The 27,198-nt window shown below is 38.7% G+C and overlaps 1 protein-coding gene across 1 annotated transcript in view; it reads right to left on the bottom strand.

Annotated features, from left to right (window-relative positions):
* Positions 1 to 3,049: 3,049 nt before the first annotated feature.
* Positions 3,050 to 27,198, bottom strand: part of HSD17B11 (hydroxysteroid 17-beta dehydrogenase 11) — a 55,889-nt gene continuing 31,740 nt past the window's right edge. Inside the window, exons 6-7 of the mRNA XM_003414189.4 lie at positions 11,439 to 11,555; positions 3,050 to 8,270 (exon numbers count right to left, since the gene is read on the bottom strand). Coding sequence (XP_003414237.1) covers positions 8,180 to 8,270; positions 11,439 to 11,555 — 208 coding nt within the window. The 3' untranslated portion in view covers positions 3,050 to 8,179. The remainder of the gene's footprint in view (positions 8,271 to 11,438; positions 11,556 to 27,198) is intronic.

Genomic DNA, 27,198 nt, shown 5'->3' with positions numbered 1-27,198 from the left:
CTCTTATTTCTCTAGGATATATTCCAAGGAATGGGATTGCTGGATGGTATGGTAGTTCTATTTCTAGCTTTTTAAGGAAGTGCCAAATCAATTTCCAAAGTGGTTGTACCATTTGACATTCCCACCAGCAGTGTAGAAGTGTTCCAATCTCTCCACAGCCTCTCCAACATTTATTATTTTGTGTTTTTTGGATTAATGCCAGCCTTGTTGGAGTGAGATGAAATCTCATTGTAGTTTTGATCTGCCTTTCCCTAATGGCTAATGATCGTGAACATTTCCTCATATATCTGTTGGCTACCTGAATGTCTTCTTTAGTGAAGTGTGTATTCATATCTTTTGCCCATTTTTTATGGGTTATTTGTCTTTTTGCTGTGGATGAAGACTATTGAATATACCAGGTTTGAATATTAAATATTGGACTGCCAGAAGACTGAACAAACCTATCCTGAAAGAAGTACAGCCAGAATGATCTGTAGAAGCAAAGATGGCAAGACTTCATCTCATGTACTTTGGACATGTTATCAGGAGAGTCCAGTCAATGGAGAAGGACATCATGCTTGATAAAGTAGAGGGTCGGTGAAAAAGAAGAAGACTCTCAACAAGATAGATACAGTGGCTGCAACAATGGGCTCAAGCATAACAATGATTGTGGGGATGGCACAGGACTGGGCAGTGTTTCCTTTTGTTGTACACAGGGCCTCTGTGACTCGGAACCAACTCAATGGCAGCTAACAAAAACAGCAACAACAAACCAAAGCCAAACCTGTTGCGGTAGAGTCGATTCCAACTCATGGTGACCCCATGTGCTACAGAGTAGAACTGCTCCATAGAGTTCTCTTGGCTGTAATCTTTACAGAAGCAGATTGCCAGTCCTTTCCTCTAAGGTGCCACTGGGTGGGCGACTGTTTTGGTTAGTTGTTCTTGCTAGTTGTCTTGTTGATTCTGAGTCATGGTGACCCCGTGTGTGCAGAGTAGAACTGCTCCATAGGGTTTTCAAGGTTGTGACCTTTCAGAGCAGATTGCCACCAGGTCTATCTTCTGAGGTGCCTCTGGGTGGGGGTGATAAGAGGTTGAATTTTGGATATATTTTCAAGGTAGAATGAAAAGAAGTATTTTTAAATGGATGTGAGGAGTGAGAGAGAAAGAGATCAAGGATAACACAATTTTTTTTTTTAACTTGAGCAATTAGAAAAATGGGGTTTGGGAGTAGGTTTGAGAGAACATGAGCAGCTCAGTTTGGGCAATACTGAGCTTGAAATGCCTGTGAATCATACAAACAGAGATACCAAGAAGGCATTCGGATATGTGCCTGGAGTTCAGAAACGAGGCCAGGCTGGAAATATAAATGTGGGGATGATGATTAATACTGAATGTATGTGGTGAGGAGTAAGGATTTTGGTGAGGTGGGGGATGAAGGTGAGGGAAAGGAAGGAGGCAGATATGACTCCAGATTCTGGGCTTCGGCACTTGTTGGAAGTACCATTCTTTATTGGGGAACTCAGATGGAGTAGAAAAGTTTAGCATGTGCTGATTTTAAGGCATTTATTTAACTGATGGCAGTTAATTATTTAACTGAAATCGGGTGTTATGCAGGAAATTATGTAGCCTAATTTAGACCTTTTATAGATGAGGAAAATGAGTTTACAAAACAGCTAGCATGCATTTAATTGCCCAGTGCTCTTTCTGCAGTACTATTGTTAGCTGCTGTTGAGTTACCCCTAACTCATGGTGACTCCACGTACAATGGAATGAAAAGCTGGTTGGTCCTGTGCCATCTGTTGTGGATCAGGCTACTGTGATCCATAGGGTTTTCATTGACTATTTTTTGGAAGTAGATTTCCAGGCCTTTCTTCTGAGTCTATCTTAGTCTGGAAGCTCTACTGAAACCTGGTCAACATCACAGCCAAGCAAACCAACACTGACAGACAAGTGCTGGCTGTGTGAGGTACATTGTCCAGGAATCAAACCTGGGTGTCCTGCATGGAAGAAGAGAATTCTACCACTGAACTACTAATGCCCCCAATCCAAACCAGTTGCTGACAAGGTGATTCTGACTCATAGTGACCCATGTGTGTCAGAGTAGAACTATGTTCAATAGCGTTTTTAATGGCTGATTTTTTGAAAGTTGGTCACCAGATCTTTCTTTGGAGATGAGTCTGGGTGGACTCGAACCTCATGTTTTGGTTACCAGCCCAGTGTGTTAACTGTTTGCATCACCCAGGGACTCCTTTTTTGCAGTACTAAGGCACCTATAGTTATAGGGAAGACTATATAAGTATAAGGCACATCTCCTTGTTCTAGGCTTGGACAGACAAGAAAATTGTGGCAGTCAGATTGGCTATAGCATCAAATGTTGTTGTTGTTAGGTGCCATTGAGTCGGTTCCGACTCATAGCGACCCTGTGCATAACAGAATGAAACAGTGCCCAGTCCTGCACTATTATCACTGTGGTTGAGCCCATTGTTGTAGCCACTGTGTCAATCCATCTCATTGAGGGTATTCCTCTTTTTCACTGACCCTCTACTTTACCAAGCATGGTATCCTTCTCCATTGAGTGGTCCCTCCTGACAACATGTTCAAAGTATGTGAGAGGAAGTCTTGCCATACTTGCTTCTAAGGAGCACTCTGGTTGTACTTCTAAGACAGATTTGTTTGTTCTTTTGGCAGTCCATGGTACATTCAGTATTCTTGCCTGACACCATAATTCAAAGGCATTGATTCTTCTTTGGTCTTCCTTATTCATTGCCCAGCTTGCACATGCATATGAGGCAATTGAAAACACCATGGCTTGTGTCAGGAGTACCTCAGTCCTTAAAGTGACATCTTAGCTTTTTAATACTTTAAGAAGGTTTTTTGCAGCACATATACCCAATGTAATAAATTGTTTGATTTTTTTATGATATGTTTAAATTATATTCATTTACCCCAGACAGAAAATAATGATAATGAATGCAAATATAATTATTGGTAATTTCTCCATATTGAGACAACTACTCAACATTACCATGTGTATCCTTTCAGTTTCTTCCTGAGAATATATTACAAATTTAGAATTCTTCCTTTTTATTGTGCTTTACATGAAGGTTTAGAGAGCAAATTAGTTTCTCATTAAACAATTAATACACATACTGTTTTGTGACATTGGTTGCCAACCCCACGATGTGTCAATACTCTCCTATTCTCGACCTTGGGTTCCCCATAATCAGCTTTCCTGTCCCCCACCTTTTCATTCTTGCCCCTGGGCTGGTGTACCCATTTAGTCTCATTTCATCTTACGGGCCTGTCTAATCTTTGGCTGAAGGGTGAACCTGAGGAGTGACTTCAGTACTGAGTTAAAAGGGTGTCTGGGGGCCATAGTCATTGGGTTTCGTTTGACTTCTTGACTGCTGATTCCTTGGGCATTGATTGTGCATCCAAGTAAAATGAAATCTTTGACAACTTCAATCTTTTCTCCATTTGTCATGATGTTGCTTGTTGGTCCAGTTGTGAGGATTTTTGTTTTCTTTATGTTAAAGGTGTGATCCATACTGAAGGCTGTAGTCTTTGATCTTCATCGGTAAATGCTTCAAGTCCTCTTCACTTTCAGCAAGCAAGATTGTGCCATCTGCATATCACAGGTTGTTAATGAGTCTTCCTCCAATCCTGATGCCCCGTTCTTCTTCATACAGTCCAGGTTTTTGGATTATTTGCTCAGCATACAGATGGAATAGGTATGGTGAAAGGATACAACCCTGACGCACACCATTCCTGACTTTAAACCACCAAGTATCCCCTTGTTCTGCTCAAGCGATTGCCTCTTGATCTATGTACAGGTTCCTCTTGAGTACGATTAAGTGTTCTGGAATTCCTATTCTTTGAAATATCCATAATTTCTTATTATCCACATAATTGAATGCCTTAGCATAGTCAATAAAACACACGTAAACATCTTCATGGTACTTTTTGCTTTCAGCCAAGATCCAGCTGACATCAGCAGTGATATCCCTACTTCCTTGCCCTCTTCTGAATCCAGCTTGAATTTCTTGCAGTTCCCTGTCGATATACTGCTGTAGCTGCCTTAGAATGATTTTCAGTAAAATTTTACTTTTGTATGATATTAATGATATTGTTTGATAATTTATGCATTCAGTTGGATCACCTTTCTTTGCAATAGACATAAATGTGGATCTCTTCCAGTCGAGTGGTCAGGTAGTTGTCTTCCAAATTTCTTGGCATAGACTAGTGAGCACTTCCAGTGCTGCATTTGTTTGCTGAAACATCTCAACTGGTATTCTGTCAATTCCTGGAGCCTTGTTTTTCACCAATGTTTTCAGTGCAGCTGGGACTTCTTCCTTCAGTACCATCGGTTCTTAATCATATGCTACCTCCTGAAATGATTGAATGTCAACCAATTCTTTTTGGTACGATGGCTCTGTGTGTTCCTTCCATCTTCTTTGGTGCTTTCTGTGTCATTCAGTATTTTGCCCATCGAATGCTTCAGTATTGCAATTCAAGGCTTGAATTTTTTTCTTCAGTTCTTTCAGCTTTAGGAATGCAAAGCGTGTTGTTCCCTTTTGGTTTTCTAACTCCAGGTCTATGCACATGTCATTATAACACTTTACTTTGTCTTCTTGAGTCCCTCTTTGAAATCTTCTGTTCAGCTCTTTTACTTCATCATTTCTTCCATTGGTTTTAGATGATCGACATTCAAGAGCAAGTTTCAGAGTCTCTTATTGACATCCATTTTGGTCTTTTCTTTCTTTCCCGTCTTTAGCATAAATGAAAGTTCCTGTCTACTTCAGAAAAGGTTCTGGTGTTCAGTGTGCACTAAGACCATACCAAGGTTGACTTATATTTTTAGGATTCAGCATTTTAATTTCAGGGAACTTAAGACTATAACAATATTACACTAGGCCAAAAGTGAACTTTTCCCAGGCATCTGTATTGTAACATTTTAGTCCTCCTCAAAATAATTCATAGGCTGAATAGCTTCAATTACCATGAAAATTCCTGATGAATTTTAGAATATTGGGTTTTAGAATATTGATTGAATAGCATGGAAAGTTTGGATAAAAGGAAATAGAGGGTGTTTAGGGCAATGATTCAACTCTGAGAATTCCACTGAGTCTGTATGATTGTGACGTCAGATGAACCTGCATCCAAATCCTGAGCTCCATGTCTTACTAGCTGGGAGATTTTGGGTAAGTTTGTTCATGTTCTCTGAGCTGTATTTAGCTCATCTATAAAATGGGGATAATTATCTCTACCATATAGGATTGTCCGAGGGAGTAAATCTATCACCAAGTTTGGGTGATAAATGTTCTTCTTTTCCCATGGTGAAGACTCTGTTAGACAATTACTCACTAGCCCCATGTTGAAGATATACTGAGGGTCAATTTTAACCCATTTCCTTAACCTGATTTCCCATTCTTCCTAATCCTCATTTCCAATAAAAATGGTAGAATTTAGAGAAGTGGAAATGGTGGCATGGAGGTAGGGTTGGGGAAGAAAGCAAGCATGGGGAGATTCTCAAGGGAATAGGGGAGACACCAGTAAAGCCTTGCAGTCCTATAGCAGGGGCCCAGGTTGAAGCCAGCGTCCCAGATGAAGGCTTTGTGGTGTGTCCAGCGAAGTTGGGTTCCTTATAGCAGTTAGGATTTCTGGATCCCACAAGAAAGAGCTGTCTGTCACCAAGGGATCCCCTAGTTTAGGACCATGGAGTACAATGATAGCTGGCATTTAGGAGTCTTTTCCCTTTTACCCCAAGACAATGTAAGCCTCTTTGATTATGGTGTGACCCTCAGAAGCAGCCCTAAGGATGGCTGAGATTGACTGCCACTAAACTGTTGAGAAATGGGTTCAGAGTCAGGATTCAGTTTATTCAAATAACACTGAAAAGGTTCCGGACTTAAAGTCTGAACTTGGTGAATTAAAGCAAGGTTTTAAAAAAACACAAAAACAAAATTCAGAGCCCCTACCATAGTCATTCACCTGCCCGGAGAGTAGGACTCCAGACTCTAAGATTTTTTTTCTGGGCTTCTGCTACTCCTGCTAAGTTCACAGCTATTTAAAATCCTTCTAACAATTCTTACCCAAAGGATTGCTGGGGAATTAAATGGCAAACTGTGCCTGGCACATGATTAATAAGGGAAACCAATTACCATTCTGTAAGCATAATATCCAAAAATGTTTATTCATCATAATGATTAATGCCGAAGTTCACCCAAGTGTTAATTTCCGACAAGCATAGTAGGAGACATGTTTATTGTGAAAAGGGGAAGTTATTAGTACAATTCAGGTCTGAGTTATCTTAGTGAAGTCTCACTAAAAAGCTTTCTTCTAGCCTACTTAACTGTCAGATGGTTGACAAGCTGGAACAGGTATAATTTAATCAAAAGAATAAACAACTGAATATTTCAAAGTGTGTTAGAAGCTGACTGTAACAGACTCTCCACCTTCCAGTGTCATTCTCAGGTATTAGGATAGGTATTTAGGTAAATCTATCAACTCTGTGGAGATTCCAGTGGAGTACAGTCCTGAATAACCCTAGAGTGCTAATAGAGTGTAGCTACTTTACGGAAAGAAATCTAAGAACTTTATTCAAAAGCAGGGATATTTTAAAAAGCAGGCATTTTTGACTCAGATATGTATTTATATCAACTAAGTGCAAAATGTAGTCAGATAGCAATTGTATTTTGATTCTGTGTTAGAGGACGGTAGTTGTTTGGAAAGAGGGAGATTCTTACTATAGGAATGATGCCTTCTGAGGAATTTTCTTATGTTATAGAATCTATAAGATGCCCTAGTGGTGTACTGATTAAGCACTTGGCTGCTAACTGAATGGTCAGTGGTTGGAATCCATCAGCAAGCAGCTCCTTGGGAGAAAGGGCCCAGCAATCTCCTTTCGTAAAGATTAGTCTAGGAAACCCTCTGCAACAGTTCTACTCTGTCACATGGGGTCGCTATAAGTTGGAATCAACTCAATGGCACCCAACAACAATATAGAATCTATAGTGAAACCTTCCTTAAGCAGATTATCACACTATCTTTATCTGCAGCGGCACTGATAAGATTACTTCACAAATGAGCTAATACAAGTCAAATGTTTAGGAACTGGACCTGAAACATGGTGAGTAAATAGTAGTTTCTGCTTAGAATATGGATCAAAATCTTTCACCCTGAAGTTTGTTAACCTAAATGTAGCTTATTTGTAGGGGTCATTGATGATTCTGCCTTGTTTTCTGATTATGAACTTCCTAATATAAGGATCAAAGGTCTTCACTTTGTGTGTATATGTCTGATATACTCTTGAAAATATTTTTCCTTAACAGAAACCTAACAAACCTACTTGTTTCTAATTTATAGGTCTGACCTTACAGTCCCATCTCACTGTGCCTCAAAACCAAGAAACTTCCAGACACGAAAGAGGAAAAAGGCCATTGATTAGGTCATCCATTTTCCTTTAATTTGAAGGTTAATTAATCATTCTCTGGTCAAGATAAAAAGACGGAAACACCAAAAGTTTAAGTTTGATCCATTTATTATTGTTGCCATTTATGTACAAATTCTTCTGACTCTCCACCTCAAATTTCAATGACGTTTCTATACTTGCAATGGGTATCCAGCTCTGGTTTCCTTGTGTTGAAATGTTTGGTATTAAAATGAGAGATATCTCTCAGGAAACAGACTGGTAGTGTGTAGGATAAAATGTTCAATAGCTATTTCTTACATTACTTGAAATTCATTGTGATATGCCTCCTGATACAGTCCTTCATTATATTTAGAGAGGTTGAAGCTTCTGATTAGGTACAATAGAAAAGGAAACATGTTAATTACCTAAAATTATATTTAAGTGTAATTACAAATAAAAATATATCTTAAACAATTGTAGTATAAATTATGCAAAGTTTTCACAGGAGCCACAAAATCTTGGGAATGACTGCCAAAAAAAAAAAAAAATTTCCCATCTTCCATAAGGTCAACTCCTAAGGTATTTCTCTCTTGTGTCATATGAAATCAGCTTTCAGCTAAAGAGCAGGTGGTGGTAAACGACAACTGCCAGAGCCACAAGAGATGGCATTGAAGGAAAAAAGGTAGTTAGGAAAAGCAGAGGTTCAAACATGTATTAAAATTCTTATTAACATTAAATGAAATCAACTTAAGAGCCTAGTACCTATCAGTTTGCAAGAAAATCAGGTACTTATTGTTTTTTAACTTTATATCCAATATCTGCATCAAACTTAACATTTATCTTTCGTTTTAAAATTGCCAAGAAACGCTCAGGAAAGATCCTAAAAAAAAAAAAAAAAAAAAAAAGAATTAGGAAATTAAGTACATTTGCAAAATATCTTTTTTATTTTTTTAAATACTTCCTTTTAAAATACTTCTATTTAATTTATCATATATCATGTCCATGTTCATCTTAAAAGATCAAGAACTTTAACTCTAAGTTACTGCTATATTTTTTCCCATTAAGTCCATTTCCTTTTCAAAAGGAGGGTGAATCCTTCTTTAGAGTAGGATTGACCTGAAATATTTAGTTTTTAAAATAAATGTACTCTTTACAACAATAAAAAAAGGAAAAAAAATATTCCTATATTTTTCAAACAATCTTAGAGAGGAGGTTCATAAAACTGAATAGCTGATCTGTTAAAAAAAAGGCTTCTAAAAAAAGAAACCTGATATCGAAAAGGAAGTGAGAATATGAACTAATTTTACACTTTATAATTGAGAATATTATTAAAATGTCACTGAAAGTGATTGGAAAAGTAGAATTACTAAATAAAAATGCAGACAAACACTTGGTTTTGAGCATAATGCTAAACAAGTTATTTAACCTTTGAGTCGAAATCCATCACGTATACATGGAAAATGTTAATATAAAATTCCCTGAACAGGGCACTCTGAACTTTGTGGGATCTAATCTTTTTTCTCTTGTCCCTATACTTAAGAGTATTTAATAACTTGTTACATTCCAATGGCTCTGTGAGACTATGGACTTCAGTGTCACTATAAACAGAGATCTGCCCAGATAGCATTAAAATAGGATTTGGTAATTTCGTACCAAACTCTCACAGCCAGCGGAAAATCAGGGCAATGATAACAATGGTAGCAATTATAGTAATACTAATACACCAGTTGCCAACTCATGGTGAACCCATGTGTTCCAGAGCAGAGCTGCACATACACAGGGTTTTTAATGGCTGTGACCTTTCAGAAGTAGATTGCTAGGCCTTTCTTCTGAGGCATCTCAGGGTGGATTCAACCCCCAATCTTTCCGTGCTGAGTGCTTAAGCATTTGCTCCACCCAGGGGCTCATAATAATAACAGTGGTAGTAAATATTAGTATAAAACCTTTATTGAGTACTTACTGTGAACTGACTACATTAAATGCATTATTTTATTTATTCCTCACAGCCCTATAAACCTATTGTGTTTTCCATGTTACTGAACTTCAAAGGGGTTAAATAACTCATCCATGTTCCTGTTTCATCTGATTCCAGAGCACAAGCTTGGAATCTCTATGTTAAAGGTCTAGGAAATATTCAATCAACAAACTCATAGGTGCCATCCAGTCACTCTTCAAAGTGCAGGGATACAGTAATAGAAAACAGGCAAAATTCCTTTCCTCATTAAAACAAAACAAAGCACCAAACTCATTGCTGTTGAGTCGATTCTGACTCACAGTGACCTTATAGGACAAAGCAGAACTACCCAGCAGGGTTTCTAGGCTGCAAATCTTTCTCTCTCCTTTGTCGGCTGGTGGGTTTGAACCACTGACCTTTGAAGTTAGCAGCCAAGTGCTTAACCACTGTACTACCAGGGCTCCCTCTCTTTCTTGTAGTGGGCTGTAATCATTGAGTGTTTACTTATGTAATGTGCCAAATACAATGCTAAACACTTTGATACTTGAGTCGAATTACCTAAACTTTCAAGGCATGTTCAACCATAGTTTCTCACAGAAGAGACTAAAAAAGCCTGACGTGTCACTTAGGCATTTGATCTCTTGAATTTGTTTCAGTCTCTGGGGCAGTAATTCTTCAAGTATGATCTCTGGACAACTGCCAGGGGCGGTTGCCTATTAAAATACTTATTTCTGGGTCCCAGTTCAAATACCCTATATTAAAACCTCTAAAGGAGACATTCAGGAACTACTTTTAAAATAGACTTCCCAAGTGATCCTGTTATGCCCATAAAGTTGGGAAAATCTGACTCTCGGAACAGATAGCAAGAAGCCTTTTCTCCCAGCTGCCCTAAGGCTCCCTTTCACTTCTCCTAATTACCTGATCAGCTTCATTACCATACAGCTTTCCCAGTAAGTAATAAGGAGCAGACTATGAAAACCCTTGCTGTTGAGTCAACCAACTTGTAGCAACCCTACAGGACAGAACAGAACTGCCCCATAGAGTTGCCAAGGGTGTAATCTTTACATAAGTACACTCCACATCTTTCTCCAGCACAGCAGGATGGTGGGTTCAGACCTCCAACCTGTTGGTTAACAGCTGAGAGGTTTAACCACTACACCACCAGGGCTCCTCGGATTATGAAAACGTATTCTTTAAGCCAGTGGTTTTCAATCTTGGCTGCGTGTTAGAATCACCCAGAGTGCTGTTACATCTCACAAAGCCCAGGCTGCACAAATCAGAATCTTGGAGAGTACGTCTTTGTGTTAAACCTCCCAGGTAAATTCCAGTGTACACCAAAGTTAAGAGTTACAGCTCTAAAGAAGTGCTTCTCAAATTTTAACATGCATACAAGTCATCTGGGGATCTCATGAAAATGCTGATTCTAATTCAGGAGATCTCAAGTGGGGCCCCAAGCTTCTGAATTTGTTAGCAAGGTCCCAGGGAATGCTGATGCTGCTAATCTGTGGACCACACTTTAAGCAGCTAGGCTCAAGGGTCACTAAAAGGATAAAAGACTATTTAGAAATTCCTAGGCTTCAATATGATTTTGCATAAGATAAAAGTTCAAGGATTATCTGTTATGTACTGTGGTTCCCTTCAATGTCACTGACCTATGATTCCATTATATAAAAATGCATTAAAAAAATCTTCATATTCATTTATTATAAAACAAAGACATCCAGAAATACATAAATCTCTTCCTTTTTAAAATAAACAACTTAAAAACTTGTGGAAATGAATTGTAAATGTGGAAGCTATTCTGTTGTTAAATGTTTTGGTGTGTATAAATTTTACCACAATAAAATAATAATAATTAAATTTAAAAAAACTTGTGGAAATGATTTAATCAATTTACCCCAAAAGCTATACCAATCTTGATTCAATAATTAGCATAAAATATGATATAAAAAATTTATGGATTCTTTAAACCTATTATTTTTATTAATTCCATTTAATCAACTGCTTTATCAACTATTGGATTTTAAATCTGGATAAAAACATGTCTTAGATAAATCTTAATTTCTAATGTTAACAAACATAACTGTCACTTACTTTTCCATTACTAGTAAAATGCATATAGAGGATGGAACAAAAACCGTTTTCTGCTCAGTCAGGATCCCATTCATCAGCTTGCTTACCACTTCCTCAGGTTCCAGAGTGGGTCCCAAACTGAAATCAGAGGCAGTCTTTAGAAACGAAACATTTCACTGAGGCTTCAGCCTTAGTTTGGTGCTAAATATATATTACCATGGGAATCATAACACAACTGACTTGTAGCATCAGCCCATCATAGGTGCTCAACAAATGGTAGCCACTTTACCATTAATAAATATTATTATTATTTATTTAGTGCTTATTATTAAGCACTCTACATAGGTTATCCTACTGAAGCTTTACTCCTATGAAGGAGATGCCATAATCCTTACTTTACAAATAAGAACTATAGAAGTAACTAGGACTCAAAAATAATTTATCAGCAAATATACAGAGACCATAGGAAGAACGAGGAAAGAGGGGGTCACTGCTTTGGGGGCGGTGAGAGGGCATTGAGATTCTGTTAAGGGTGAGGGGAAAATTTTGAAACAAATAGTGGTGATGGTATATGACATGATGAATGTAATTAATGTCACTGAACTGTATATGTATAAAATGTTGAAATAGCAATTTTTTTGTTATACATACTCACCACAATAAAAAAAAATAATTTGGCTAGGTTTAAACTTTTATAAATCTTGGGAGAGAAATCAGAGAGCATTATATAAGTTTTATGCTATACTAAGACTCTCAGTGAGCAATTTCTAAAACGTCAGAGGAATTAAGATATGATAGGTATGTGCCCGGTGCCTGATCCTTGATCTCCATATGGAACCCTTACATTTACAAGGGCTTTTTTTTTTTTTTTAAATTATTTATTGTTGAACTTTAGATGAAGGTTTACAGAACAAACCAGTTTCCCATCAAACATTCAGTACACACATCATTGTATGACATTGGTTAACAACCCCACGACATGTCAACACTTTCCCTTCTCAACCCTGAATTCCCTATTACCAGTCTTCCTGCTCCCTCCTACCTTCCAGTCCCTGCCCCAGGGCTGGTGCACCCCTTCAGTCTTGTTTTGTTCCATGGGTCTGCTCAGTCTTTGGCCAAAGGGTAAGCCTCAGGAGTAGCCTCATCACTGAACTGAGAAGGGTAAGCCTCAGGAGTAGCCTCATCACTGAACTGAAAGGATGTCCCGGGGCCACACTCTCAGGGTTTCTCCAGTCTCTGTCAGGCCAACAAGCCTGGTCTTTCTTTTTGAGTTAGAATTTTGTACTACATTTCTCTCTAGCTCTGTCCAAGACCCTCCACTGTGATCCCCGTCAGAGCAGTCAGTCAGTGGTGGTAGCCAGGCACCATCTAGTTGTACTGGGTTCAGTCTGGTGGCGGCTTTGGTAGATGTGGTCCATCAGTCTTTTGACTAATCCGTCCCTTGTGTCCTTAGTTTTCTTCATTCTTCCTTGCTCCCCGAAGGCGTGAGACCAGTGGAGTATCCTAGACGGCTGCTCACAGGCTCCCAAGACCCCAGATGCTATGCACCAAAGTAGGATGTGGAACATTTTCTTTATAAACTCTGTTACGTCAATTGAGCTAGATGTTCCCTGAGACCCTGGTCCCCACAGCCCTCAGCCCAGCAATTTGGTCCCTCAGGGAGTTTGGATGTCTACTATGGCTCTGCCTTGTAAAGGGCTGTGCTGGCTTCCCCAGTATTGTGTACTGTCACACCCTTCACCAAAGTTACTGTTTATCTATTAAGTGTTTTCCATCCTCACCCCTCCCTTCCCTTGTAACCAACAAAGATTGTTTCTTTTTGTATGTAAACCTTTTCATGAGTTTTTACAGTGGTGGTCTCATACAATATTTGTCCTTTTGCAATTGACTTATTTCACTCAGCATAATGTCCTCCAGATTCACAGATTCATTGTTGTTCTTTATCATTGCGTAATACTCCATTGTGCATATGTACGACAATTTTTCCATTCATCTGTTGATGGGCATCTAGATTGTTTCCATCTTTTTGCTATTGTGAACAACGCTGCAACGAACATGGGTGTACATATATTTATTCGTGTGACGACTCTTATTTCTCTAGGATATATTCCCAGGAGTGGGATTGCTGAATCATATGGTATTTATAAACCTAGCTTTCTAAGAAAGCGCCATATCGTTTTCCAAAATGGTTGTATCATTTTGCATTCCCACCAGCAGTGCATAAGAGTTCCGATCTCCCTGCAGCCTCTCCAACATTTGCTATTTTCTGTTTTATTGATTCGTGCCAGTAATGCTGGGGTGAGATGGTATTTCATTGTCGTTATGATTTGCATTTCTCTGATGGCTAGAGATTGTGAGCATTTCCTCATGTGTCTGTTGCCTGGGTATTTATAAGGTCTTGATTTAATTTTCAGCTTTGTTACTTGTTTCCACGTTATACCTCCACTGTGCAATCACCCCCAGTACAGGCACCATGGACTAGCAGGTGGTCCCTATAATTTGGCCTTCATTATCTGGGTGTTAGAGGAAGTGCACTTGAGGAGGAGATGCACAAGAGTTGGTTCTGAGTTCTTGATACTTTATTAACTACTCAGAAGAAAAAGCGTAATTGAACACATTCATTAAATCCACCAGTGTCAACCAAATGTTTGCGTGGCTGACACTTTAGAGAGGCGAAGTTTAAATGTGTGTGACTAGAAAGTGGGACCAAAAAAACTGGATGAGACACTGTTATAGACTGAATTCTGTTCCCCCAAAACATGTGTTGTAAATCTTAAACCCGGATACCTGTGGGCATAATCCCACTTCGGAATAAGACTTTCTTTGTTATGTTAATGAGACCATATGAGTGTAGGGTGTGTTTTAAACCAATCACCTCTGAGATATAAAAGGAGCAGATCAGATAAAGAGAAGGAAGCACAATTGGAGGGGAAGGCACAAACCAGATGAAGACTGCCAAGGAACCAAGGAACAGAAATTGAAAAGAAACAAAGACCTTCCCCCAGAACTGGCAAGAGAGAGAAAGTCTTCCCTAAGAGCCAGCACCCTGAATTCAGACTTCTTGTCTCCTAAATTGTGAGAAAATAAATTTGTTTGTTAAAGTCACCCACTTACGGTACTTCTGTTGTAGCAACACTAAGAGACTAAGATAGACACCAATGTTCATTGCAGCACTATTCACGCTAGCCAGAAGGTGGAAATAACCTAAATGTCCATCAACTGATGAATGGGTAAATAAAATGCGGTATACATACAATGGAATACTACTCAGCCATAAAGAGAAATGAAGTCCTGATCCATGCTACAATGTAGATGAACCTTGAAAACATTATACTGAGTGAAGTAAGTTAATCACAAAAGGACAATATTATATGATCTCACTTACATGAAATCACAATAATAGGCAAATGTACAGAGACCAGAGTTTATTAGTGGTTACCAGGGGCAAGAGTGAGGGGGAGAGAGGAAGCCATTGTTTGGCAAGTAGTGAGTTTCTGTTTCTGTTGATGGGAAATTTGGCACTGTAAGGTTAATGGTTGTACAGCATGATCAGTGTAATTGATATCACTAAGCTATACACCTAAATAAGGTTGAATTGGCAAATGCTGTATTATACACCTGTCTACAAAAAAGAAAAAAGAACAGCTGCTGATACTGCTAAAGTATAACCAAGCACCTCACGGGATTTGTTTTCTTTGTTTGGAGATTTAGGATCATGGCTTCAACCGGCCTATTATTGTTTTTAGTGCTTCTGTTCTACCTGCTAGTCAGTTGCATAGTGCCTGGGGTCTTAAAAGCTCACCAGGGGCCATCCAAGGTACAATTGGTTTCTATTTATCTGAAACAGCAGGGAGAAGGAAATGGAATGTGTATCTGGTTGACTCCATGAATAACTGCCTCCTTTGCCATGAGACCAGAAGGACTGGATGGTGCTCAGCTACTATTACTGAACATTTTGCTCCAAGATTCTATAGAAGAATCCTGATATGGGGGGGGGGGGGGCGGAGGAGGAATGTGGAACAGAATTTTAAATACTCATAGAATCCAGACTTCTTGGATCCAGTAAGACTGGATGACACCACCCCCCCAACTATTGCCCTGAGATAATCTTTAAACATTAAACCTTAAACAGAAACTATCCCTTAAGACATTTTTAAAGCAAACAATGGTTTAGCTTAATTAGCAATGAACATCTGCCTTGAGCATTATGCTCTTTTAAAGAATTATCTATGTGGGATCAATCTGGTAACAGCAATTTGAAAGGTTATATGACAAGCTGAGGGGGCAATCGGTTTATCTTAATGGAGATGGAATAATATGGAAAAGGAAGGTGAGAATGGTTGTACAATTTCAGGAATGTAATCAATAGTAAAGACTGGGAGAGGTGTTGCATTTTTGGCTTTTCCCCTCCTGGCCTTCAAGAAAATCATCAAAATACTAGCTGAACACAAGCTAAGGAACATAGACTTCAATGTGCACAAATAAGCAGAGACGCAGTCTTTGGAAAAACAGCCAGGGAGGAAGTCACTAAACAGACTTCTACAGCCTTCAACAATTAGAAACAAAACAATGGAACAGCAAACCCTAGGGAAGGGGGAGAATCTGATTTCCAGAGTTATCACATTATAACATTCAAACACCCAGGTTTCAACTAAAACAAACAAACAAAAAAACAAGAGGTTTACAAAGAAACAGAACAAGGCGGCTGTAGTGGATTAATTACTTTTGTGTGTGGCCTTTATAGCCATAGTCTGATAACTGCCCCCTAGGTGATTGTGCGATAGGGTAATTGTGGCCTACCAAGGGGATTGGTTAGTTTTGCCTTAAAAGACAGCCAATTCCAGAGCAAAGAGGAGAGCCCGCCACCACCAAAGAAAGAGAGGCCGCGGCAGAAACCAGCAGCAGAGACCCACAGGAGACGGCGCAGGGGGCTTCCCAGCTCATGGAACAAGACAGCTGAGGGCCTTTGGGCAGGGACTGAGGGCCAGGGAGAGAAGCCCATGCCTGACCCATGAATTTGGGACTTGCCAGACTCCAAAACCTCATGAGCCATTTCCTTTACATGGTCTGTGAGCTATGTGAGACGTTACAAGAAATTAGAGAACCCAAAGACAGGAGGGAGAGTACTGAGGCGAGAGGGAGTAGTTGATGTTAGAGATGATGGAGTGGTACAGCAGCTTGGAAAAGTTGGACATTTGGGACGTCTTTAATCTCTGCCTCATAGGAACCAGCTTTGTGCTGATCCTTAGAAAAGAAATTATTTATTTAATGGCCAATTCAAGAGAAGAAAATAAAATGAAAGAAATCACCTGTATAAAAGCCCAGATAATGGATTTCCTTGACGAAGACTTTAAAACAACAGCATTGACCCCTAATAGTTAAAGTAATCTTAAAGAATAAAGTAGGAGGACTCACAACGGATTATCGGATATGACAACAAAAGCACATGCAGTAAAACAGATAAATGGGACCTCATACAAATTAAGTACTTTTGTTCATGAAAGAACTTTATCAATGAAGTAAGATGACAACCTGCAGACTGGGAGAAAATTTTCTGAAAAGGGTTTAGTATCCAAAATATATATTTAAAAAACTTCCATAGCTTAACAACAAAAAAAGACAACTGAACCAAAAAATGGACAAAGGATTTGAACAAATATTTCATGAAAGATATTCAAATGCCCAACAAGCACATGAAGAGATGCTTAACATCATCAGCCATAAAAACAACAACAAAAACCCCAAACCTTTTGCCATCGAGTCTATTCCGACTCGTAGCGACCCTATAGGACAGAGTAGAACTGCCCATAGAGTTTCCAAGGAGTGCCTGGTGGATTCGAACTGCTGATCTTTTGGTTAGGAGCCATAGCACTTAACCACTACACCACCAGGGTTTCCTAAGGTAAGACTGAACAAGAACCGTATGCACATGTTCCAATTCACCTACAAATTTGACTTAAAGACACAGTTAGGGATGGATCTCATTCATAGCCCAAGGACTGCCTGTACACTGATGTTCACTGCATCATTATCCACAATAGCCAAAAGCTGAAAACAACCCAAGTGTCCACCAACAGGTAGAAGGATAAACAAAATCTGTTATATATACATACAATGAAATATTACTCAGACAAGAGAGAAATGAAGTTCTGAAACACAGGACAACACAGATGAACCTTGAAAATATTATGCTGTATGAAATAAATCAGACAAAAAAGGACAAAAATAGAACCCCACTTATATGAAATACCTAAAACAGGCAAATCCATAGAGACAAAAGTAGGTTACAGGTTACCAGCGGCTGGGGGTGGGGGATGGGGCAGTGGCATCACTAGGGTTGGTGTCACCCAGTGCAGTAACTCATGGTGTCACCCCTACCCCATGGACCTCGTCTCGTACCATACCATACAGAATCCTTAGTAATATTTTTTGTACTAATGTTACTCATAAATGGTAATTCCTGTATATCCTTCTTTTCCTTTAGTTACTACTTCCTCCTCAAAAAAGTTATTGATATAGGTTCACAAATACTAATTACCACAATACTGTAGCTAAAACACCAGAAAATTTGACAAAATCAGCAATTATAAAAATACCAGCAGCAACAAAAACAATAGTGCGTGCTTATAGCATGTGCAGATGAAACCACGTGATTTGAAGTGTCACTGTAATTGGGTAAGAATGACAGCTCTGACTGAAAGGCATTAAAAGGTTCAAAAACTAAGTTAGCATGGAGTTATAGCCTTGTAGATATATTGATACATGCAAGCTGGGCTCACAAAAAATGTTTCTATTGTTATAACTAACTACAGGGATACTTTTATGGACAGTCATTTTGGAGTCACTCCCTCTGACAGTGTCACCCCCTGTGGTCCACATTCCCCTAGTGACACCCTGCTGGGAGGAAGGAGGAATGAGGAATTATTGCTTAAAGGGTACTGAGTTTCTGTCTGGGCGATAAAAAGTTTTGGAAATAGTGGTTATGGTTGCACAATACTGGGAATGTAATTGATATCACTGAATTGTACACTTATATATGGTTAAATGGCAAATTTTATGAGGTATATATATATATTTGGAAATCCTGGTGGTGAAGTGGTTAAGAGCTACGGCTGCTAACCAAAAGGTTGGCAGTTCAAATCGACTAGGCACTCTTTGGAAATTGTATGGGGCAGTTCTGCTCTGTCCTGTAGGGTTGCTATGAGTTGGAATCGACTCGGCAGCAAAGAGTTTTTTTATATATATATTTTACCACAATAAAATTAAAAAATATATATATATACACATGCATTTATTCTTTCATTCTCAGCATAGAATTAGAATACTGTTTCCACTCCAGTACCCTGAAGCAAAAGTATTACATATGAACAGGCTGGAGATGTGAAAGGAGAGGAAGTATAATGATAAAAGCAATGGCTTTTGGCCAATGGAGATGAAATTCAAAGGTAATGGAAGCCTAAAGATGACTAAGCAGTTCCTTATCCTGTGGTGTAGACAGGTATGGGTGCTGGTAAGGATGAAATCCAGAAACTAAAGGATGCTTGCACCTTGGAAAAGCCTTCAGAGGGAAACTCTCTTTGTAGCATATTGCTACCAAACCAAACCTGCTGCCATCAAGTCAATTCCAACTCATAGCGACCCTATGGGACAGAGAAGAACTGCCTCATATGGCTTCCAAGGCTGTAAATCATTACGGAAGCAGACTGCCACACCTTCCCCCACGGAGTAGTTGATAAGTTCCAATCACTGACCTTTTGATAAGCAGTCAAGCACTTTAACCACTAAGCCACCAGGGCTCCTCATATTGCTACCAGACTTCAATATTCCCAAGCTCCATGAAGGATCATAAGCACCAATGTAAAAGTATGGGCACACCCCATCTTTCACACTGTGGCCTTGCTAACCTACTAATCAAACGGTGTTGCAGGAACAGAACTTTGCTTAGTGCACTCGGTCTGTTTACCTAAGTCTTAGCTCTAGTCAGAAGAATTTTCATTGAAATCCAGTGTTGTCCAATATCAGGATTTTAAATAGGCCAAAAGAATAGTAGCTTTCAGAAAAAAACTCAATTTCTTGGCAGAATAAAATCCTAATCATAGAAATGTCAGTAAATGAAAAAAAAATTTTTTTTTTTTCCTGGCTGCCTAACATTAATGAGAGTTGCAAATTTTATTAAACAAGTGTTCATAATGGATTTAATGTATTGGGCCAGTCTGTTGGGGTAGAGAACTGGGATGCATAGGGGAATGAGGAGGGCTAAGAGTTAATTGTTTAGGTAAAATACTTGTGTTTTATTATTTACAGCTGATTACATAGCTGGGTAATTTTGGGGAAGTCATTTCTACTCTTTTAAAGCTCAGGTCATTTTTTTGTTTATTTTTTAACTGAAAAAAAATTTAACTGGTAAAAAAAATTAGACCACCCAATTACACTTAATTCAATATAATAATTGAATTATTATATTGAATTGAAGAATATTGAATATACCATGGCCTGCCAAAAGAATGAACAAATCTGTCTTAGAAGAAGTACAACCAGAATGCTCCTTAGAGGCAAGGTTGGTGAGACTGCGTCTTACATACTTTGGACATGTTGTCAGGAGGGATCAGTCCCTGGAGAGGGACATCATGCTTGGCAGAGTACAGGGTCAGCGGAAAAGAGGAAGACCCTCAACGAGGTGGATTGACACAGTGGCTGCAATAATGAGCTCAAGCATAACAACGATTGTGAGGATGGCTCAGGACCGGGCAGTGTTTCGTTCTTTTGTACATAGGGTCGCTATGAGTCGGAACCGACTCGACGGCACCTAACAACAACAAAAAATTACACTTAATTCCAATACAGTCAGATTATGCTGCATTATAAACTTTACATCATGCCAGTTTCTTTATAGTGTGTTAGCTGTATCTTACAATAAACTGTATCTTACCAAAAAAAAAAAAAAACTGTTGCCATCCAGTGTATTCCAACTCATAGCGACCCTATAGGACAGAACAGGACTGCCCCACAGGGTTTCCAAGGACCAGCTAGTAGATTCAATTGCCGACCTTTTGGTTAGCAGCAGCGTTCTTAACCACTGCGCCTCCAGCCCTTGAAACTGTATCTTAGAAGAACTTTAAAAGAGAATTTAAGTTCCAACATTAACATGAAACAAATTATTTTGAATTGAGTCACTTAGAGTTTGGCTCAGATTTATACTTTCAGGGAGCCCGCCCTCTGTATAAAGAGGAAAAACCTTGATCTGAATCTCAGGTCTGCTACTGACAGGCAGGCGGCTTGATCTCACTCAGCTGTAGATAACTCTAATCTGCTGAAGAGGGCTAACCTGATCTCCCTCAAAATACTGTTGTGAGGTTTAAGAAAATGACAGATTCTATTCCGTGTCTAATACAAATCATTTAGGATATGCTCTCCCACTCTTCTAATTAGAAGTACTATATTAAAATCAACTTCACCTTTGGGGTCCACTCTAGTACCAGGTTAGCCTCAAAATGGTTCATGTGGCAGGACAAGGCGCCAGGCCCTTTCTTAACAAAACAAAAACAAAAAAAACCATTGCTGTTGAGTTGATTCGGTTCCAACACACAGTGACCCTGTAGGACAGAGCAGAACTGCCACATAGGGTTTCCAGTGAGCAGTTGGTGAACTCAAACTACCAACTTTTTGGTTAGCAGCTATGCTTTTAACCACTGTGCCACACCAGGGCTCCACATTTATATTTCTGTGACTGGACTGAAATTGTATCAGCCTCTACTCATGCCTTTCTCCCCTCTATCCCCTGAAGCAAAAACCTGTTGCCCTTGAATCAATTCTGACTCATAGTGACCCTATAGGACAGAGTAGAACTGTCCCATAGGGTTTCCATGGAGCGCCTGGTGCATTTGAACTGCCAACCTTTTGGTTGGCAGCTCTAGCTCTTAACCACTACGCCACCAGGGTTTCCCCCTGAAGGAAAAAGCTTCTGTAATTTTTCTTCTTCTTTTTTTTTTTTTTAATAATTTTTATTGTGCTTTAAGTGAAAGTTTACAAATCAAGTCAATCTCTCACACAAAAACCCATATACACCTTGCTACACATTCCCAGTTACTCTCCCCCTAATGAGACAGCCTGCTTTCTCCCTCCACCCTCTCTTTTCATGTCCTTTTGGCCAGCTTCTAACCCTTCCACTCTCTCTCGTCTACCCTCCAGGCAGGAGATGCCAACATAGTCTCAAGTGTCCACCTGATCCAAGAAGCTCACTCCTCACCAGCAACCCTCTCCAACCCATTGTCCAGTCCAATTCATGTCTGAAGAGTTGGCTTTGCGAATGGTTTCCTGTCCTGGGCTAACAGAAGGTCTGGGGGCCATGACCACCAGGGTCCTTCTAGTCTCAGTCAGACCATTAAGTCTGGTCTTATGAGAATTTGGGGTCTGCACCCCACTGCTCTCCTGCTCCCTCAGGGGTTCACTGTTGTGTTCCCTGTCAGGGCACTCATCGATTGTAGCTGGGCACCATCTAGTTCTTCTGGTCTCAGGGATGATGTAGTCTCTGGTTCATGTGGCCCTTTCTATCTCTTGGGCTCGTAATCGCCTTGTGTCTTGGTGTTCTTCATTCTCCTTTGATCCAGGTGGGTTGAGACCAATTAATGCATCTTAGATGGCTGCTTGCTAGCGTTTAAGACCCCCAGATGGCTCTCTGCAAAGTGGGATGCAGAATGTTTTCTTAATAGATTTTATTACGCCAATTGACTTAGATGTCCCCTGAAACCATGGTCCCCAGACCCCTGCCCCTGCTACACTGGCCTTCGAAGCATTCAGTTTATTCAGGAAACTTCTTTGCTTTTGGTTTAGTCCAATTGTGCTGACTTCCCCTGTATTGTGTGCTGTCTTCCCCTCCACCTAAAGTAGTTCTTATCTACTGTCTAATTAGTGAATGCCCCTTTCCCACCCTCCCTCCCTCCTCCCTCTTGTAAGCACAAAAGAAGGTTTTCTTCTCAGTTTAAACTATTTCTCAAGTTCTTATAATAGTGGTCTTATACAATATGTGTCCTTTTGCAACTGGCTAATTTCACTCAGCATAATGCCTTCCAGGTTCCTCCATGTTATGAAATGTTTCACAGATTCCTCACTGTTCTTTATCGATGCGTAGTATTCCATTGTGTGAATATACCATAATTTATTTATCCATTCATCCGTTGATGGGCACCTTGGTTGCTTCCATCTTTTTGCTGTTGTAAACAGTGCTGCAATAAACATGGGAGTGCATATATCTGTTCGTGTAAAGGCTTTTATTTCTCTAGGATATATTCCAAGGAGTGGGATTGCTGGATGGTATGGTATTTCTAGCTTTTTAAGGAAGTGCCAAATCGATTTCCAAAGTGGTTGTACCATTTGACACTCCCACTAGCAGTGTAGAAGTGTTCCAATCTCCCCACAGCCTCTCCAGCATTTATTATTTTGTGTTTTTGGATTAATGCCAGCCTTGTTGGAGTGAGATGAAATCTCATTGTAGTTTTGATCTGCATTTCTCTAATGGCTAATGATTGTGAACATTTCCTCATGTACCTGTTAGCTACCTGAATGTGTTCTTTAGTGAAGTGTCTATTCATATCTTTTGCCCATTTTTTAATTGCATTATTTGTCTTTTTGCAGTTGAGTTTTTGCAGTATCATGTAGATTTTAGAGATTGGGCGCTGATTAGAAATGTCATAGCTAAAAACTTTTTCCCAGTCTGTAGGTAGTCTTTTTACTCTTTCGGTGAAGTCTTTGGATGAGCATAGGTGTTTGATTTTTAGGAGCTCCCAGTTATCTAGTTTTTCTTCTACATTCTTTATAATGTTTTGTATACTGTTTATACCATGTATTAGGGCTCCTAACGTTGTCCCTATTTTTTCTTCCATGATCTTTATTGTTTTAGATTTTATATTTAGGTCTTTGATCCATTTTGAGTTAGTTTGTGTGCATGGAGTGAGGTATGGGTCTTGTTTCATTTTTTTGCAGATGGATATCCAGTTATGTCAGCACCATTTGTTAAAAAGGCTGTCTTTTCCCCATTTAACTGTTTTGGGGCCTTTGTTAAATATCAACTGCTCATATGTGGATGGATTTATATCTGGATTCTCAATTCTGTTCCATTGGTCCATGTATCTGTTGTTGTACCAGTACCAGGCTGTTTTGACTACTGTGGCTGTATAATAGGTTCTAAAATCAGGTAAAGGCCTCCCGCTTTGTTCTTCTTTTTCAGTAATGCCTTATTTGTCCGGGGCCTTTTCCCCTTCCATATGAAATTGGTGATTTGTTTCTCCATCTCATTAAAGAATGTCCTTGGGATTTGGATCAGAATTGCATTAAATGTATAGATTGGTTTTGGTAGAATAGACATTTTTATAATGTTAAGTCTTCCTATCCACGAGCAAGGTATGTTCTTCCACTTATGTAAGTCTCTTTTGGTTTCTTGCAAAGTGTACTGTAGTTTTCTTTGTATAAGTCTTTTACATCTCTGGTAAGATTTATTCCTAAGTATTTTATCTTCTTGGGGGCTACGGTAAATGGCATTGGTTTGGTGATTTCCTCTTCGATGTTCTTTTTGTTGGTGTAGAAGAATCCAACTGATTTTTGTATGTTTATCTTGTATCCCGATACTCTGCTGAACTCTTCTATTAGTTTCACTAGTTTTCTGGAGGATTCCTTTAGGGTTTTCTGTGTATAAGATCATGTCATCTGCAAATAGAGATACTTTGACTTCTTCCTTGCCAATCTGGATGCTCTTTATTTCTTTATCTAGCCTAATTGCTCTGGCTAGGACTTCCAGCATAATGTTGAATAAGAGTGGTGATAAAGGGGATCCTTGTCTGGTTCCCGATCTCAATGGGAGTGTTTCAGGCTCTCTCCATTTAGGGTGATGTTGGCTGTTGGCTTTGTATAAATGCCCTTTATTATGTTGAGGAACTTTCCTTCTATTCCTATTTTTCTGAGAGTTTTTTATCATGAATGAGTGTTTGTCAAATGGCTTTTCTGCATCAATTGATAAAATCATGTGATTCTTGTCTTTCGTTTTATTTATGTGGTGGATTACATAAATTGTTTTTCTAATGTTGAACCATCCCTGCATACCTGGTATGAATCCCACTTGGTCATGCTGAATTATTTTTTTGATACGTTGTTGAATTCCATTGGCTAGAATTTTGTTGAGGATTTTTGCATTTACATTCAAGAGGGATATAGGTCTATAATTTTCTTTTCTTGTGGTGTCTTTACCTGGTTTTGGTATCAGGGATATGGTGGCTTCATAGAATGAGTTTGGTAGTATTCCATCCTCTTCTATGCTCTGAAATACTTTTAGTAGTAGTGGTGTTAACTCTCCTCTGAAAGTTTGGTAGAACTCTGCAGTGAAGCCGTCCTGACCAGGGCTTTTTTTTTGTTGGGAGTTTTTTGATTACCTTTTCAATCTCTTCTTCTGTTATGGGTCTATTTAGTTGTTCTACCTCTGTTTGTGTTAGTTTAGGTAGGTAGTGTGTTTCTAGGAATTTATTTCTTTTAGGTTTTCAAATTTGAGTATAGTTTTTCACAGTAATCTGATATGATTCTTTTAATTTCAGTTGGGTCTGTTGTAATATCGCCCCTCTCATTCCTTATTTGGGTTATTTGCTTCCTCTCCTGTTTTTCTTTTGTTATTTTGACCAGTGGTTTATCAATTTTGTTGATTTTTTCAAAAAACCATCTTTTGGTCTTGTTAATTCTTTCAATTCTTTTTCTGTTTTCTATTTCGTTTAGTTCAGCTCTAATTTTTATTATTTGTTTTCTTCTGGTGCGTGTGGGTTTCTTTTGTTGCTCTCTTTCTATTTGTTCAAGTTGTAGGGATAATTCTTTGATTTTGGCCCTTTCTTCTTTTTGGATGTGTGCATTTATTCATATAAATTGGCCTCTGAGCACCGCTTTTGCTGTGTCCCAAAGGTACTGATAGGAAGTGTTTTCGTTCCCATTGTATTCTCTGAATTTCTTTATTCCATCCTTAATGTCTTCTATAATCCAGTCTTTTTTGAGCAGGGTATTGTTCAGTTTCTTCGGTAATTTTTTAATTGTTGTAGAGTTTCACCACGAGAGGACACTCTTGCCCACATTAAGGTTAGCTCTGTGACGTCATGTCCAAGGGGTGATGTTGAGAGTAAATTATTCTTTTTAATTACTGAAATAGGGTTTGAGGGAAAATTCTGGCTCAAACTCTTTATTATTATAGTATCTAAATTCTGAAAATGTGTAATGGAGGAAATTGGCAAACTATCTTTGGGGATGTACTCATCTCCCCCTTTGACATCCCCTTTTAATTTCAGTGAACTCTTACCCTCTCTCTCAACTCTTCCTCCTCAGCCTCACCCACCCACCCAAAAACGTATTTGTTCCTTATTTTCTGTCTTCAGGGTCCAAATTAAGGATTTTCTTAACAATACATGAATTTAAACACTGGTCTTGTAAATAGTTTCACTTGTTTAACAAAATAGTATCTTAAAAATAGACTCTAGAAACCAATGTCATTGAACATTATGTAATATGCAAAAATTGTTAAATGGGAGTGTGTTTTGCTGTGTATATTTTCACCAAAAATACAATAAAATATTTTTTTATTTGAGTTAACCATTATTAATTATATTAAATTTATGCTAAAGCAGCCATATATTTAAAATGCATCATTTCTGTAAACATCGTTTGTTAACTTTTCTTCAATTTTTATTTGCCCAATAAAATGTTGTCAAGAAAAAAAACAAAACAACAACTTCTAGGACTATTTGATAGATTCTTTGGGGTTGTGAGATCTTTGGATAGCCATCAAATTTCTGCCTAACAATGGCTTTCTGCTCTGCCTATCTGTGGGATGACTTTGGTTAAGGTGTTATAGAACCTGCTATATTCCCAAAGGGTCCACATTGAATATTCTTCGTTAATTTGAAATACATTTTTGCCTAAGGCAGATGAATTGGGGGAAAAGGGAGAAAGTCTGTATGGCAGAATTAAACTGAAAAACCAAGTCTTGTCAATCCAATGAATAAAGAATCTAAAAGCAGATCCTTTTAAATATGAGAATTTATTATAATATAAAGGTAACATTTCAGACCAGTGGGAAAATGATGTATAACTGAGTATACAGTGCAGAACAACTAATTAGTCATTGGGAAAAGCAATTAAGCTATACTAAAAAAAAAAAAAAATTTTTTTTTTTTTTTTTTTTTACCACATCGCTGCTTAAGCCAAAGTAAATCTGAGTGTTTCAAAGATTTAAATGTGAAAAATGCAACCAGAAAAGCACTAGAAAAAACATATGGGTAGATACTTTCATAAGCTTGAGGTGAGAAAGACCTTTCCAAGCACCTTACAAAACCTGAAGGCCATGAAAGAAAAGAAAACTGAGAAATTTTAAAGCAGAACTAAATGAAAACAAGGCTGAAAGGCAAATAGCAAACTGCGGATAAAAATGCAACATATATGGCATATACAGTGATATCGTGAATGTACGAAGAGGTCTTACATACCAATTTAAAAACTCAACAGCTCAGTAGAAAACAGTGAGCAAAGGCCACAAAGCAGGCAATTCGCAAAAGAAGTCAAAAGACCAAAAACTACCTGTAAATGCTAATCTAGCTAGTCATCGGAATAAAAATAAAGATGGTTCTTTATGTACTAAATTGGCAGCTATTAAAAAGATGAGCAGAAGACAGGCTGGTAAAGGCCAGGCACTGTGAGTAGGAGTACAGATTGGAGCAAGGTTTCTGGAGGGGAATTTGGTAATATGTATGAATATTTAAAATGT

The sequence above is a fragment of the Loxodonta africana genome, chromosome 5 (genome assembly GCF_030014295.1).
Source record: "Loxodonta africana isolate mLoxAfr1 chromosome 5, mLoxAfr1.hap2, whole genome shotgun sequence".
In the NCBI taxonomy this organism is placed as follows: Eukaryota; Metazoa; Chordata; class Mammalia; order Proboscidea; family Elephantidae; genus Loxodonta; species Loxodonta africana.
The sequence above is the reverse complement of the archived record's forward strand: the minus strand, read 5'-3'. Positions and strand labels throughout refer to the sequence as shown.